This window comes from Notechis scutatus, chromosome 7 (assembly GCF_049901735.1).
Source record: "Notechis scutatus isolate UNSWTSFEM ecotype Mainland chromosome 7, rNotScu1.2, whole genome shotgun sequence".
In the NCBI taxonomy this organism is placed as follows: Eukaryota; Metazoa; Chordata; class Lepidosauria; order Squamata; family Elapidae; genus Notechis; species Notechis scutatus.
In genome coordinates, this window is record NC_142015.1 from 5,117,634 (window position 1) to 5,135,031 (window position 17,398).

At 42.6% G+C, this 17,398-nt stretch overlaps 1 protein-coding gene and 1 long non-coding RNA gene across 4 annotated transcripts in view; both read left to right on the forward strand.

Annotated features, from left to right (window-relative positions):
* Positions 1-17,398, forward strand: part of LOC148130016 (uncharacterized) — a 333,127-nt gene that overhangs the window by 233,988 nt on the left and 81,741 nt on the right. The window lies entirely within an intron of this gene.
* The window catches only part of BIN3 (bridging integrator 3), a 128,362-nt gene that overhangs the window by 92,174 nt on the left and 18,790 nt on the right, over positions 1-17,398 (forward strand). For all 3 annotated transcript variants that reach the window (XR_015750299.1, XM_087969656.1, XM_087969657.1), the window contains 2 exons: positions 10,481-10,622; positions 12,373-12,507. Coding sequence is in view for 2 of the 3 variants with exons in the window: in XM_087969656.1 (XP_087825782.1) it covers positions 10,481-10,622; positions 12,373-12,507 (277 nt within the window). In the remaining variant the exon portion in view is untranslated. The remainder of the gene's footprint in view (positions 1-10,480; positions 10,623-12,372; positions 12,508-17,398) is intronic.

The window sequence follows — 17,398 nt, forward strand, 5'->3', positions numbered from 1 at the left end:
CCCTCATCATCCTGGTTGCTCTTCTCTGCACTCTTTCTAGAGTCTCAACATCTTTTTTATAGTATGGTGACCAAAACTGGATGCAGTATTCTAAGTATGCTCACTAAGGCTTTATAGAGTGGCATTAATACCTCCCCTTGAGCATGACCAGAAGCCCTCCAAGGTCTCTTCCAACTCTATAATTTGATTAGATGCTGAGTGCAAACTATGAAGACCATTCCAAATGCCTGGAGATTTAATCTTTAAACATCTTTACTTTTATGAAATCTATTCTGGTCATCTTAAATTGAGTGCACAAGACAGCAGCAGAATTGGACAGTGGGGAAGTTTGGGGACCAATCCGTGAGGCCAGGACCATCTGAGAGTGGGGTGCTGACTCCAGAGCCTCCAGAATCTGGCAGCAGCAAGGCCGGGGAACAAGGGGAGCCTGTTCCCAGTGTGTGCACGCGCAAAGCTGCTAGAAGGCAAGAGCAGCTGAGACAAAGGGGGCAACTCAGGAGTAAGGCTTGGAGGTGATTGCCTGTCCTCTAATAAAGGACAGGCAAAGGTGAAGAAACCTTTGCAGAAAGCAAAGTCGTTTACTCTGTTCGGATTAAAGCTTGAAGCTCTGTGTGGACTTTGTACTTTGTTTGGTTTTTTACAATTAATTTGGCACTCTTAATAGTTGGCAGCAACTCAAAGGAAAGAAAGGTGGGTGCTTATCTCAAGGGACTGTTTGGGACTCATTACAGGCTGGGAATTAAAATAATTCCCAGTGTTGAAATAAAACGAGTTGTTTGAACTAAGTGTGTGCTTAATTACGGTCTCAGGAAGCCTTGGTCAGAACATTCTTCATGAAGAACATGAAGTGACCCAAAGAATCATATGGTCCAAATGTGTTAGGTAGTGGCACCTACTAGAATTTGGCTAGTTAGTCCCTCCCTATTTCAGCAGTCCTGCCTGATCCATTATTCAAAGATTTTAAGAGAAGTGGTTATCGGTTCTGCAAAATAACTTGCTACTTCAATCTCTATCCTGTTGCTATTTTTAAAGCAATCTGTTGTACTTTGTCCTTCCATTAATGACTGGAAAAACATCACTTTGATAAATCAAGGCTAGTAGCAGGCTCTAAAGAAGAGACACAAATACACTAATTAGTTTGTAGGAATAGATATAACACTGCAGGAGAAGGCTTTTATGTACATTTTTATAATTTCTGATTTCTGACAAATTGATATATTATGCATTTTGTGAAATGGGTTTTAGTTAGCAAAAAGTCTCTTGTCTTATTGCGTGTGTTAATTTTTAAGGTGCATCAGGACATGTCTGGTAGATTATGCTCGCTGAGCACATGCGCAGTTACCACTTGGATAATTATTTCAAGAGCTGTATTAACATCTTTGTTTTTTATAGAATAATATAATGAGGAAAAAAGGTTTCTCTCTTTAGAAGGTTACAATTTAAATTTCATTTACCACCGCAAAACAAATGGGAACAGTTACTGATCTTTGGATTTTTATTACATTAAATTGTTGATTATCATGTAAGATGCCTGGAATGTCTGTTGTAATGAAACGTTGAGTAAAAAATAGTTGAGCTTCATTTCGTTGAGAGTTGAAAGCTAATGAATTCACAAAGAGGGAAAAATATGTATGTAGATAGCCACAAAATTAATTGATCTCCTGTTTTTCAAATACTGCATGCTCACATGTGTAACTTTGCTCTGTATTGTTCTGACCAAGGCTTCCGAGACTGTAATTAAGCACACATTTAGTTAAAACAACTCTTGTTTTATTTCAATGCTGGGAATTATGCTTCTGAACAGAACGAACAATTAATTACAATTAATCTGAACAGAACGAACGACTTTGCTTCCTGCAAAGGTTTCTTCACCTTTGCCTGTCCTTTATACCTTATGGGAGGGGCAATCACCTCCCAGCCTTACTCCCGAGTCGCCCCTTTTGTCTTAGCTGCTCTTGCCTTCTGGCAGTTCTGTGCACACGCACACTGAGAACAGGCTCCCCTTATTCCTCGGCCTCGCTGGTGCCAGACTCCAGAGGCTCCGGAGTCAGCACCCCACTCCCAGATGGTCCTGGCCCCGTCTCTGCATCAAACACAGGACCCTCATCCGAGTCCTCTCCAGACTCCCAGATTGGTCCCCATTATTCCCCACTGTCTTAATTCCGCTGCCGTCTGCACAGGCTGCCGGCAAACACACTGCTCAAGCAGGCGATCCTACTGCACCATTTCTGACAGGTGGGAGTCCAGTCTCTTCTTGAAAGCCTCCAGTGATGAAGCTCCCACAACTTCTGAAGGCAACTTCTGTTCCATGGGTTGATTGTTCTCACTCTCACTGTCTCACTGGCTTGTGACTGGTCCTCCAACTTGCATCCATTGCAGAATCCCCCACGGCCATGTGATCAAAATTTCGATACTTGGAAATGTGTATATGATGGTTGAAGCATCCCCAGGTTATGTGATTGTTATTTACAACCTTCCCAGACTAGCAAAGTCAATGGGGAAAGCCACATTTGCTTAATGACTGCCTGATTCACTTAACAACTACAGTCTAGGGGTTCCTGCCTAAACCAGGGGTTAGACTAGAAGTCCTTCCAAATCTGTTATTCTATTCTATCCTATTCTTATTATTCTTGTTCTATTCTAATTCTTATTCTATTCTATCCTATCCTATCCTTATTATTCTTATTCTGTTCTATTCTAATTCTTATTCTATTCTAATTCTTATTCTATTCTAATTCTTATCCTATCCTATCCTATTCTTATTTTTCTTATTCTATTCTGATTCTAATTCTTATTCAATTCTATCCTATCCTATTCTTATTTTATTCTATTCTAATTCTTATTCTATTCTAATTCTTATTCTATCTTATCCTTATTATTCTTATTCTACTCTAATTCTTATCCTATCCTATCCTGTTCTTATTCTATTCTAATTCTTACTCTATTCTAATTCTTATTCTATTCTAATTCTTATTCTATTCTATCTTATCCTTATGATTCTTATTTTACTCTAATTTTTATTCTATTCTATCCTATCCTATTCTTATTCTATTCCAGTTTCTATTTTATTCTTATTCTTATTCGAACAGATTCCTGTGAAATAGGCACAGAAGAATAAAGTAGCTAGTTGAACTTTACACATGTGAGCCTGATTATTCACTAACCTGCCACCATTGCATGAAATGTGTGCGCAGAATGTGCAAAGCATTAATTAAGCATCTAATTTTTTTCAGTCATGTACGAGTCAGATCTCATGTCCTTGCATACAGAGCAAAACAGCCAGTAAATCTTGGGCAGGAAATTGTCTCGCCCAGAGCTTGCTTGCTGAAGCAAAATTATGCAACCGGCTTATGGAATGCATTCCCTCTATAAGCAAATGTAGGCCAAAACACCCTTCATGATGTGGCTCCGCAGAGAGTGCATAGCCACAACCTAGTGAGTGAGAGATTGGACTGGGTAATAGGAAGGATCTAACAGATTTAATACATCAAAATTCAGAGACTTGGCAATTGATTCGTATTTAACAGATGAACAGAATTAGAAGGGACCTTGTAGGTCATCTAGTCAACCCCCCGCCCAAGCAGGACACCGTACAACATTTGTGTGAAATGGCAGTCCAGTCTCTTCTTGAAACCCTCAAGTGATGAAGTCTCTGCAACTTCCGAAGGCAACTTTGGTTCCATTGGTTGATGGTTCTCACTGTCAGAAAATTTCTCTTTATTTTTAGGTTGAACCTCTCCTCCTTGATCAGTTTCCATCCATTATCCCCCGTCTGGCCTTCAGGTGCTTTGGAGAATAGCTTGATCCCTTCCTCTCTTGTGGCAGCCTCTCAAAACATGTGTCAACTCAGAAAACATTTTGTATACACTTTTTATAGTTGATAACAGAAAGAAGGGGGGGAGTTTCAAACAGCAGGCGGCAGTGTGGAATCGAAAGTACATTCCATTCATATTTTCTTCAAACACTGATTAGATGACTGAAGCTTCTGCGCCTTAAAAATCGAATTGGAGAGCATGATTGATGACTCTTGGCTGTGGATGTTTTTCGTTGGATGATACACCCAGAGGGGTGGGGTGGGGAAAACAGGTGGGGTGACAGTGAATTACGTGTCTCAGAGTTGGCTACGCCCAGGTTAGTGTCGGACGTACAGTGTTACCTTCAAATAAATCTTTTTTAGTTTTGGGAGTGTGGCTCAAAGCTCATGATTTAATTGGAGTAACTGCCGGAATCCTGACAACATGGCTGATTCGGTTTTCACCTGCATCAGTCACCTGAGTTAGTAGCTTTAAGAAAGTTTTGCATTTGGTTCCCTAGAGCAATGAGCACCGTCTCACTTCCGAGGCTATTGTGACATTCTTGGAAAACATGCATGAAGCACTTTAACCCTTCACCTCACCCCAGAGTGCATAATGAATGCATTACGATGACTCTGGCATTACTATTTAGACCATTGGCAAATGGGTGAATGGCTTTTTAAAAAGTAAATTAATAGGCACATGCTGCTCCAAAGCCCAAACTGTGATTTCAGACACTGGGAAAGTTTTGACCATCGTGGTCCTGCCGCACTCGTGCTTGGTCACCAAGGTTCTTCCTTGCCGGATAGGAGACAGTTTGATTTGAATGAAACCACAGCTTCAACCCGCACTCCATTTTACGTGGTTTGCATTCAGCGCAGGCCTAAAGACCCCCAAGGTTTTTAGGAAGGAAACAAGGACATTTCAGGAAGCAAGATAGTTCCTCATTGTCTCCTTTTGGGCAGGACTGAGGGGGCCGTTTTTCCAGATTCAGAGTTGATGCTTGGTTAGGTTGATTTCATGTCTCAGTTCTGCTCTGATGCTACGTGGTGCTTTGTTTTGTTTTTTCCATAATTTGGAGTCAGGGCAGAGAAAAACCAAATTGAATGCAAGTATGGATCCACTGATGCTTGATAAAAGGTTTGCAGTGAAAGAAACATGCTGACAATCTGTGGCATTCAGGTTCCAGATGCCTTCAGGGATGGTGTTTTGGTCTTCTGTAAATGCCTTCTCAAGAGGGAGAAAGACTCTTTAAATCAGGGGTCCCCAAACATGGCAACTTTAAGACTTGTGGACTTCAACTTCCATAATTCTGGGAGTTGAAGTCCACAAGTCTTAATATTGCCAAGTTTGGAGACCTCTGTCCTATAGAAGTTCTGGGATTGTCATAAGGTTTGGCAACAAGGCAACTACTTATGCAGGCAGCAAAACCAGAATTGGGTGTTTAGAATGTAGCATTAGATCTCCCCTGGTGCGATTCTCCTGTTTCTGCCACCTGCATAGGAGGTCTGTTTAAGCAGAGGTCTCCAACCTTGGCAACTTTAAAACCTGTGGTCTTCAACTCCCAGAGTTCCTCAGAGCTTTGCTGGCTGAGGAATTCTGGGAGTTGAAGTCCACTAGTCGTAAAGTTGCCACATTTGGAGACCTCTGCTTTAAATACTAAAACGTACGATGAACGGTTGCAGGAACTGGGCATGGCTAGTCTAGGGAAGAGAAGGACCAGGGGAGACATGATAGCAGTCTTCCAATATTTGAGGGGCTGCCACAGAGAGGAGGAGGGGGTCAAGCTATTTTCTAAAGCACCCGAAGGTCAGAAAAGGAATAATGGATGGAAACTGATCAAGGAGAGATTCAACCTGGAAATAAGATGGAATTTTCTACAAGTGAGAACAATCAACCAATGGAACAGAAGTTACCTTTGGAAGTTATGGGAGCTTCATCACTGGAAGCTTTCAAGAAGAGATTCCACTGCCCTCTGTCAGAAATGGTGTAGGGTATCCTGCTTCGGCAGAGGGGTTGATCTTGATGACCTACAAGGTCCCTTCCAGCTCTTATTTGCACAGCATTGGAAAAGTGAGGAAATACCTACAGAAGGAAATATAATTAAAAAATATATTGGACTGTGCAGAAATGGACAGATTAACACTGAAGGTAAAAAAAAAGACAGAATACTTTCAAACTTTTGTATTTTATCAATGGTTGGATAATAGAGGTAGAAATTAGGAAACTAAGATGTGAACGAATCGACCCAGACAAGGTCCCTTCCAACTCTATTAATCTGTTAAACCATGGCTGGTATAAGTAGCAAACAAGTTTTCGAAGCCATGAGATTCAGACCATAGGTGAGGACTCTTAAAGATGAAATCACATTCTTTACAGATAAATTTCTCAACACCTAGAAAACTACGGCATTTGTAAAAAGAGCGTATAGTTACCCCTTCTTGCCAGCATGCTAGTTTACTACCTCCATCAGTCTCTCCATTAATGACACAAAAAGGAGGGGGGAAATTTAAATTAACATTAAAAGGAAAAGCTGGAGCAATCTACACGCATATGCAGTAGGATCTCAGTCTTTCATAGGCCTTAAACCTGCAGCATGGTATAAATCTATAGCAACCGTAAGCCCAGCATGGATTGTGTAGTTAGTCTGTGAAATCCAAGTCCTTCTCGCCACTGTGGAAATCTAAGTATAGAAACGAGTGTCAATAGCTCTTTGTATTAAATAATACTGCGTTACTTTTCCCGCTGTTAATGTCTTTCGTATGGAGTATTTACAGGTGAGTCGGTTTTGTAGATTAGTTTTCATGGTGCAGCAGCTTTTGAAATAGCTAAGAGCACAACATGGTGTACCAACAAAGAGGTGGAAAGAAGAAGAAGGGCGGGGGGAACGGTTAGCATAATGTTTGATATACTTAGATCTCTGCATTATAGAGGCTCAGTAAGAACCTTATTAATGGTTTTTTATTATTATTTATCTCCAGCTGTGGAATTCTAAGAGCAATTTTTCTGGGAAATTTCATTTTCAGAGAGCAATCTTAGTGAGAACACATATTCTCTGCATTCCAGTTGCTTTGTACACATTGTGGGCACTTACACCTCATGGTATAGTGCTTCCTCTAGAGTGCGCAGCCACCATATGTTTACGGTTGGTCTTTGTTTAACGGCCACTTGTTTAGCAAAAGTTGGAAGTTATGACGATGCTGAAAAAGGGGACTAAGGATTGGTTCCCACAATTGGGTTCTTGAAGCCACATGATTGCAATTCAAGTGCTTGGCACATTTATGATGGCTGTGTTGTGGCCTGCTGGCGGCTGGTGGACCTGGCAGCAGAGTCAGGCAGTAGTGAGGAGGTTGGGGAGGAACCGGGGCCAGTCCTGGAGGCTGAGGGCAGTCGATCAGAAAGGTTGGCAGTTCAGTGGTTCGAATCCCTAGCGCTGCGTAACAGAGTCAGCACCCGTTACTTGTCCCAGCTTCTGCCAACCTAGCAATTCGAAAGCACATAAAAAAAAATGCAAGTAGGAAAATAGGGACTCCTTTGGTGGGAAGGGAACAGTGTTCCTCCGTGAGCTTTTGGCGTTTAGTCAGGCCGACCACATGACCACAGAAACGTCTTTGGACAGTGCTGGCTCTTCGGCTTTGTAACGGAGATGAGCACCGATCCCTAGAGCCGGAAACAACGAGCATTCATGTGCAAGGGGAACCTTTACCTTTAGCAAAATTCAGACACAGAATTTGTCAATGTTCAGTTTCCAGTGAACTGCACCAACTAATATCCTCCATCAGTAGCGAGAGATGCTGGGATCAACAGGAGCACATGTATGTCCACACACATGCATATATACATCCTTGAAAAACAGGAAATGCACACAAAGCCAGATTATTCCTGTTGGATAACTCTTATGAAGGTGCCGTTTAAATGAAGACGGTAATGTCGCTGTGCTTGATCAGTATTTTATCTTGTTGTCAAACCCCTGCTCCTCTTCCTCCTCCTCCTCATCCACATCTCCAAAAAGAGCACCATCTCGTTGCCTTGTCTTCCAGAACCAAACCAATTAATTGAACTTCCCGAGATCGGGCTAACCTCCTTTTTTTTTTTGAACTATTACCATCTGGCAGATGGTACAGGATAATAAAAACAACAAGGCTGAATAAAACAAATATGGCTGAAAAACAGTTTCTATCCCAGGGCAGTAGCTTTGTTGAATTCTACTGTATAGTGCAATATTAGCGCAAAATTAGTAATTAGGACTGCAGAAAAAACAATTACTACCAACCTGCCTTCCATCGAGGACTTGTATACTGCACAAGTCACAAAGAGGGCTGTGAAAATATCTACAGACCCCTCACACCCCGGATATAAACTGTTTCAACTCCTTCCCTCAAAACAACGCTATAGAGCACTGCACACCAGAACTACTAGACACAAGGACAGTTTTTTTCTAGAACGCCATCACTCTGCTAAACGAATAATTCCTTCAACAGTGTCCAACTATTTATTAAGTATGAGCTACTATTACTATTCATCTTCTCATCACTCTTTATCGCCCATCCCCTCTCACTTGTGATTGTATGACTGTAACTTTGTCGCTTGTGTCCTTACGATTTTTATTGACTGTTTCCTAGTATGATTTGATTACTTATTGTACCCTATGACTATTATTAAGTGTTGTATCTGATGATTCTTGATTCTTGACTCTTGACGAATGTATCTTTTCTTTTATGTATACTGAGAGCATTTGCACCAAGAATTCCTCGTGTGTGCAATCACACTTGGCCAATAAAGAATTCTATTCTACTCTACTCTACTCTACTCTACTCTACTCTACTCTACTCTACTCTATTCTGTCTATCTATATCGGGGGTTTTCAATTCAGTGTGAAGGATGTGTGTTTGTGTTTATTTTCATAGTCATAATGTATACTGAAGGTGGCGTTTAATTTCGTTGTACAAGGTGCAGTGACAATAAAGTAAACTAAACTAAACTTATGGCCATGCTCAGTGCGTTAATGGAAACCGTAGTTGGAAAGATTTGAAGTTGAGAAAAGTTGACTGAGATCCTTTTTTTTTTTTTTTTTTTGGAGGTTTCAACAGCCATAACTTATTTGTACTTCTCTTGCCACCTCTGCATCCAGCGGGGATCCATTCCAGAATTATGCAAGGATTATTAATCTAGCTCCTGTTGCAGTTAATGGGCTGAAGTGCTTAATAGCTCATTGTGTCGGGGATGAGTGTCCCTCCCTGAACAAACAATGAAGGCCCCATCCCTGAATGAGGCAAGATTAATATTTACGATCTGCTATGCTTTCTTAGGGACAAGAGTGCTTCGTTCACAGCCTGGCTGGTTTTCTTTTCTTTTCTTTTTTTTTAAGGCTCCTAACCTATTTAAAATGACATTCTTTGCGGTTTGTATGTTATCTTGCCTTTTTGCTTTATAACATGTGTTATAAAAGAAACGGTTGCAGAAAGGAAAAAAACATGTGCCTTTGATGGTCATTGATGGGGTTGGAGGATATTCAACACCAAAACAAAAGGCATTCTGAAATAGCCCTTGATTTGATTTTGTGGCTGGAGCAGAGCGCCACCGTTTCCTGAACCGACTTGTCAAAATATGGGTGCGATTGAGATGTGCCTGCTTGTGGGAAACATCCACGCGATTTGGGAAAACGTCGATGGCGAAGCTTCACAGTGGCAGGAAATTTTTCAGTGCCAGATAAATATCCACGCTGTGGTTCTTTCGTTTATCCTGAGAGGCAACACACTGTGTAGAGTATTCAACAAAGCTCTGGATCACGCTGGAAACATGTGGCTTAAAACCCCTGATTGGCATCCAGGTTTCCTGTAAGTCAGCTTGAGCCAACTAGTATCTCAACTAGGTGGTTTTATGCGTAAGAGTTGTTGGAAGAAATGTCCTTCTGGGTTCAGTTCCAAGTGGGGAAGAAACACACTTGAAAACATGGAGGCTGTTTGGAAAGATGGTTTAATGGTGGACAGGACCACATGGCTTGGAGCTCCAAAGTGAAAAGGACGATCACATACTTCAATGTTGGGTGAAGGAAAAGGAGGGATGCTGAGAGACCTTTAAGTTTTATTCCCTCTGTTGGGCCACACCTTAGTGTTTCTTGTTCCTGTGTAAGAAATGTATCCCGTTGGCTGTCAGACTAATAGGGATGGGGGTCTTAGGTAACTTTTGTAGGCTTTGTCTGGACCACATGGCTTCACCTGAATCGTCCCAGGCCATGTGGTAAGATGGGTAGAGGGCTTTGTTATGTAGAATACCCTGGGGCAGGCCTTAATGGCGTGCCCATTAACAAAGGTGGGGGGGGGAGCTTCTGCTTCTGAGGTGAGTTTCTGCTTCTGAGTTTCTACTTCTCTTTTGGGGGAAATATTCTGCCTTTTTTAATATATTCTAAAATATTTCATTTTCCTAGGAGTGGGGTGGGTTATAACTTCCAACAGAGTGAAGAGCATAGATTACTCCCAGTGCCTGAGATCCTAGGAGAGAAAGAATAAGAGGAAAAGCTTATTTCTCTGTAGTAAAATAACAACAACAACAACAACAATAATAATAATAATAATTTGCATCCAGCTTTTGTTCCTCAAGAAAAAAAAAAGTTCTCAGTGAAGAATTAACCTAAATACTGTACGATATGGAGAATATCAAAATTGTTTTTTTTAAAATCCCCACAGATTCAGCGGTGTCTTCCCCAGTCTAAATATGGCGGTAAAGCGTCGCGAACAAGTCCTGCAAGATTACAAACGGCTGCAATCCAAGGTGGAGAAGTATGAAGAAAAAGAGAAGACAGGCCCCATCTTGTCCAAGTTACACCAGGTATTAAAGAGCATTCACAGAGCTTGCGACAGAGGTGGTATTCAGCAGGTTCTGACCAGTTCTGGAGAACCTGTAGCAGAAATGTTGAGGAGTTTGGAGAACCGGCAAATACTGCCTCTGACTGGCCCCGCCCCCATCTCTTCTCTGCCTCCCAAGTCCAGGCTGATTGGCTGAGCCTCCTTTGGTTGCCCTGCACAGGAGAACGGAGCTTGCGCACACCTGCCCCTCCCACAAAACCACCCTTTCTTCACCACCCGCCCACCACCACTCCAGGCCGCCAATCCGGAAAGGTTGGGAAACTCTACAGCAGGGGTCCCCAACCACCAGTCCGCGGACCGGTGCCGGTCCGTGGAACAAGTCCTACCGGGCCGCTGGTTTGCTGTTGGCGCCGCCATCTTTTTGATGAAAAAGTGCTTCCGGTGAGCTTTTCCCGTAGAAAGCTCACCGGAAGCACTTTTTCATCAAAAAGATGGCGGCGCCCAGCTGATGGCGGCGCCCAGCTGATGCCGGTACCGGGCCGCGGCGCCCAGCTGATGCCGGTACCGGGCCGCGGCATAAAAAAGGTTGGGGATCACTGCTCTACAGCATTCCTCAGAATTTAGATGGAAACTTTAGGACTATCTTGTCATCTGCACAACAGTCACACTGCAGTAACATAATACTTTGGATTATTTCCTCAGTAGTTCAATATTGGTACTAAACGCTTGTGTGAGGCAGAATGAAAGTCCTTCGGAGGTCTACTAGCTGGGAATGCCTATCTCAGTGATGGTTAACCTTTTTGTTGTGGTGTGCTGAAAGCGCGTGCGCCGGCACCCACAATGCAATGCGCCCTGCCCCACCTGCTCATGCGCGCGCAACACCACCACCACCCACCCCCTTACCTGCACTGTGCCTGCGCACGCCTCCCAGCTGATTTTTGGCCCGTTTGAGGCCTTTTTCACCCTCCCGGAGGCTCAAGGGAAGCCCCTGCAGCCTCGGGAGGCTGAAAAACGGGCCTTCCTGAAATACCGGAAGTGCCTGTTTTCGCCCTTCCATGGGCTCGAGGGAAGCCTCTGCAGCCTTTGGAGGCCGAAAAAACGGCCCCGTTTCAGCACTTCTGGTATTTCCAGAAATATCAGAAGTGCTGAAAATGGGCCCGTTTTTCGGCCTCCAAAGGCTGCAGAGGCTTCCCTCGCGCCCAGAGGAGGGTGAAAACGGCCAAAAAACGGGCCGAAAATCAGCTGGGAGGCGTGCACATGCAGAGTGCAGGTTAGTTTGGCTGGGGCGCGCATGCCCATACAAATGGCTCTGCGTGCCACCTGTGGCACCCATGCCATAGGTTCGCCATCACAGACCTGTCTGGTGGACAACAGGTCAGAGATGGGTGTTTTGGGTCTCTGAGAGTCATTCCAGATCAGGGGTGTCAAACTCAAGGCCCGCGGGCTGGATAAGTTGTGAAAAGATTGAGCCAGCGTATCTTCAGCCCGGTCTACCCAATGCAAAGAGGAAACATGCCAGCAGTTTGGGGGAGTGGTGGTCAAGATGGCCACGCATCCCCAGTTGGCCAGGCCCCCACCCAGTCAGCCATGCCTGTCTGCCCCCCCCCCCAAGGTCAATCCCAGCCCCGATACAGCCCTCAATGAAATTGAGTTTGGTGGGGTATAGATGGGGATCAATTTATGCCCAGCACAGAAGGACCTAACCCAGGAGGACAACATTTTGAGATCTCCTCCTCCTCCTCTTCACACACTTCTTTTTTTGGTTCCTCCAGGCCCGAGAAGAACTGAGGCCAGTGAAGGATGACTTTGAGGCCAAGAACAAGCAACTTCTGGAAGAGATGCCCAAGTTTTATAGCAGCCGCATCGATTATTTCAAGCCCAGTTTTGAATCTCTGATCCGAGCACAGGTAAGGTGGAGGGGCTGTCATCTCTTTTCCCATCTTTGGCTTTTGTTTTCCTAAGTGTACGCTAAAAAAAAAAAAACGGTTCAGTTTTTGTTTTTTTTAAACTTTTCTACAGGTGGTCCTTGACTTAACAACAGTTCGTTTAGTGACTGTCATAGTTAACAACAGCACTAAAAGAAGTTGTCAATGTGTAAAACATTCCTACCCTTGTTTCCAAGTTGCCATAAGAAAGAGGGGTGTGGGAGACTGGAGAAGCATACAGCAAATGAACTTAGAAGCACATTCCAACGTTATCTTTAAAAAGATTGTAGCCACAATTCACCATCGTTCTCAGACAGTACAAAAATAAATCTTGGCTATATTCATACATTCCAAATGTTCATCCAATTCATTAATCATATACAAATACAACACGAGAGAAAAGAAAAAAAATAATTTTAACTTATTTTTAACCTATACCTTTCATATTTCTACTGTCTATCCGTTGATACCAGTTGTTTCCAAGTTGCATAATACTCCGAGTCTTCCTTGTTATTCAGTTCTATGGTGAGTCTACCCATTTCTGCACATTCGAAAATTTTCCGGATTATTAAACAATCTGACTGTATATGAGACATTTTCCAGGCTGGTGCTAGTGCAATTCTTGCTGCCGTAATAATATGTATAGTCAAATATTTAATCTTTTGGGGGTATTTACTCTTAGTAATCCCCAGGAGGAACAATTCAACTCTATTCGACAGTGGATGATTTCGTTTAGCCATTTTTGTACGTATTTTGATCCAGTGTTTTTTAATTTCCGGGCATAGCCACCAGACATGGAAAAAAGTACCTTGCATTTGTTTCCAACAGTTAGGTTGGGATACATCTTTGCAAGCCTTGTTGGGGCTAAATGCCAATGGTAAAACATCTTGTATTGATTTTCTTTGTATGCGGCAGATTTTGTTAAAGTATAATTGCACCAACTTATTTTCTTTTTATAGATATGTTTTTATTTTAATTTCAATAAAAGCTTTTTTAAATTAAAAAAAAAAATGTAGCTAAGCTACTGAAGTTTTTGCCCGGGAAAAACTTTAATTGGAGAATATGATGGATGACACCTAGCCCGTGTGCCTGCTTAATTGGAGAAACTGATTTATGGCACACCAAGCGGGGGGGGGGGGGGGGAAGCTGGATCAGAGGTGACTATAATTACGTATGCCAGAATCGGCTGCATGCAGGTCGTGCCAGTATGTCGCATTCTAATTAACTCTTTGAAGTTTTTTGAAGTTTGGCTCAAGGCTCATGATTTAATTAGGGCGATCACTGGAATCCTGACAAAAGTGGCATGACCATTTTTCACCCGTAGACCATTGCAGCATCCTGAACATGACCAAAATTCAGAGGCTTGGCAACTGACTCATATGGTTGCAATGTCCCAGAGTTACGTGATCTCCTTTTGCGAGCTTCTAGCAAACAAAGTCCATGTGGAAGCCAGACTCACTTAACAACCGTGTTACTAATGTCAGGATTCCGGCACTTACTCCAATTAAATCATGAGCTTCGAGCCACACTCCCAAAACTAAAAAAGATTTTTATTTGAAGGTAACATTCTACGTCCGGCATTTACCTGGGCATAGCCAACTCTGAGATACGTAATTCACTGTCACCCTTGATCCTGCTTTCCCCACCCCACCCCTCTAGGTATATCATCCAACGAAAAACATCCACAGCCAAGAGTCATCAATCATGCTCTCCAATTCGATTTTTACGGCGCAGAAGCTTCAGTCATCTAATCAGTCTTTGAAGAAAATATGAATGGAATGTACTTTCAATTCCACACTGCTGCCTGCTGTTTGAAACTCCCCCCTCTTCTTTCTGTTGTCAACTATAAAACGTGTATACAAAATGTTTTGTGAGTTGACAACTAACTTAAGAACTGCAGTGATTCACTTAACTGTGGCAAGAAATGTAAAAGGTGGCAAAGTCCACTTAATAACTGTCTCGGTTAGCAACAGAAACTGGTCATTAAGTCAAGGATTACTTGTATTGAACTGTTCGTTATGTTACCTCATGATCGGAGGTGACACAAACACACAGATCGATGGAAGCTTGGAGTTGTCCAATGTGTAATTTTAATGCTTATTTCAAAAGACTAATATTTTATATGTTGATTGCTTTTCAACCCCAGGAATGATGCAATTGCTAGAATACATGCAAAATTCTTTATTTTTTTATTGTGGCAGTAGTTATGCTCTTCTCCAAACGTGATTTCAAGGTTCTTTCCTCTCACACACCTAAACACACCTGTTTCTTTAATGTTGCTTTTAACATGTTCTGCGTCACTTTTTTTTTTTTTACAAATAACATTTAGGTGACTATCGCAAAATAATCAACACATTATTAACATTTTGCAAAGAGCAATTTTTCAAGAGTAAAAGAGAGTATATTATAACAGCAATAATATGGAATATTAAAAGCGTCTAAAAGCATTTAAAAGCATTGCTGTCTGAGGAATTCTAGGAGTTGAAGTCCACAGGTCTTAAAATTGCCACAATTGGACGCTCCTGATTTAGACACTGGAAAATCCAGTTCTGTAAACCATAAAGACACAAAGAAAATGTAACCAAAAATTGATTTTAGGAAAAGTCTGAATAAACAAGAATTGTCCCTTCCTTCCTTCCTTCCTTTTCTTCTTTTTTCCTTCCCTCTTCATTCTCTCTTTCCTTATTTTTCCTTCCATCTTTCCTTCTTTTTCTTTGTCTTTCCTCTTTCCCTTTTTCCTTTCCTGTCCCTTCTTTCATGCTCAAATGCAAAAGGGGAAACATTTCTCTCTCTTTTTTTAAAAAAGTTTGTTTTGCTAGCCCTCTATCAGCAAAAAAACGGAGGCACTGCGGGCCAGTCCTTTGCTGTTTCCAGGCCGGCACTGCGGGCCAGATCTAAGCACCCTGCAGGCCAAAATTCAGCCCTTAGGCCTTGAGTTTCACACCCCTGATTTAAGCTAAAACCCCTCCCCAAGGAATTGTGCTCCCATTTCTAACACTGTGTTAAAACTATCTGGGTAGATGCTTCTTGAAGGAAGAAGCAGAGTGTTAAAAGAGAATTAGTTGAGCCAAGATTTAGCCTTTCTCTACAAGGGGGAGGCACAATTTATTTATTTTATTTTAGTCAGTCAGTCAGTCAGTCAGTCAGTCAGTTAGTTAGTTAGTTAGTTAGTTTGTCAAGCATGTATGAGAAAACACATAAGTATGAACATAATATATAAGTATAAACTGGTATAAGTATATACATAATAAATGAGTACGAATAAATGGATAAATGGGAACAGTAGGACAGGGACGGTGCGCTTCTGCACGCCCCCTTACAGAGCTCTTAGGAAGGGAGTGAGGTCCACGGTAGACAGCTTAAGGTTAGGGTTAAGGTTAGGGTTAGAACAAGACAGACACAGACTTCAGAGATTAATCAGGACTGCAGAAAAAACAAGTACTACCAACCTGCCTTCCATTGAGGAACTATATACTGCACAAGTCAAAAAGGGGCTGTGAAAATATCTACAGACCCCTCACATCCTGGACATAAACTTATTTCAACTCTTATCCTCAAAACGACACTATAGAGCCCTGCACACCAGAACAACGAGACACAAGGATAGTTTTTTCCCAAATGCCATCACTCTGCTAAACAAATAATTCCCTCAACACTGTCCAACTATTTACAAAGTCTGCATTACTATTACTATTAATCTTCTCATCACTCTGTATCACCTATCCCCTCCCACTTGTGACTGTATGACTGTAACTTTGTCGCTTGTATCCTTACGATTTATATTGACTGTTTCCTAGTATGATTTGATTGCTTATTGTACCCTATGACTATCATTAAGTGTTGCACTTTGTGATGAATGTATCTTTTCTTTTTATGTACACTGAGAGCATTTGCACCAAGATTGTGTGTCCAATCACACTTGGCCAATAAAGAATTCTATTCTATTAAAGTTTTGAGGATGTAACAACAGAGTCAGGGAATGAGTTCCAGGCGTTGATCTGAAATCGCATTTTCTGCAATCGAGTTTGGAGCGGTTTACTTTGAGTTTGCATCTACTGTTTGCCCGTGTGTTATTCTGGTTGAAGCTGAAGTAGTTCATTGACAGGTAGGACGTTGTAGCAGTTTCACAGTTGGTGTTCCAAACTACTGAACTACCATTCCCATAAGTTCCAGACCACAAGGTTTACGGTCATGGGAGTCATCAAACTCAGGCTGACCCTACCCAGATAGTTTTTTAACACAGTGTTAGAAATGGGATCACAATCCCTTGGGGGCAGGAGGCGGTGGATTTAGCTTAAACAAAGAAGAGTGTGTAATCCTGCCGGAAGCCACCAGATCAGATCCTTCCAAAAGGCTTTGAGATCAGAGCAAAGGAGAAGGTCAGGTCCAAAAGGCTCCAGTGCCGCCCCCATCTGGCATTCTTTCTCCCTCCTCCCGGTCTCTCTCTCTCTCTTTTTTTTTTTTTCAAACCTCATTAAGTTTTAGATTTTGTTCTGCCCAGGATCGTGTTACAGAGCGGGAATCTCTCCATCTGTTCTTTCCCACTTCAGTATTTTCTAAGAGGTGAGACCGTTTGCCAAGTCTGCAGCCCGTACGGGAAGGCTGTGCCCAGGGGTGCAATACAAAAATCCCAGCAACCGGTTCTCCGCCTGGTTGCTGGGTGGGCGTGGCCTATTGGGAGGGCCGTTTTTCACCTTCCCCAGAGTCCGGAGGCATCCCTCAGGATGGGGAGGGTGAAAACAGCCTCCCCCGGGCTCCAAAGGGCCTCTGGAAGCCGAAAACAGGCCCGTTTCCGGACTTCCTGGAGTCCCATTTTTCATCTTCCCAGAGCCTCCATGCGCACCCTGCACCTACCTGCATCCAAAACGGGCTG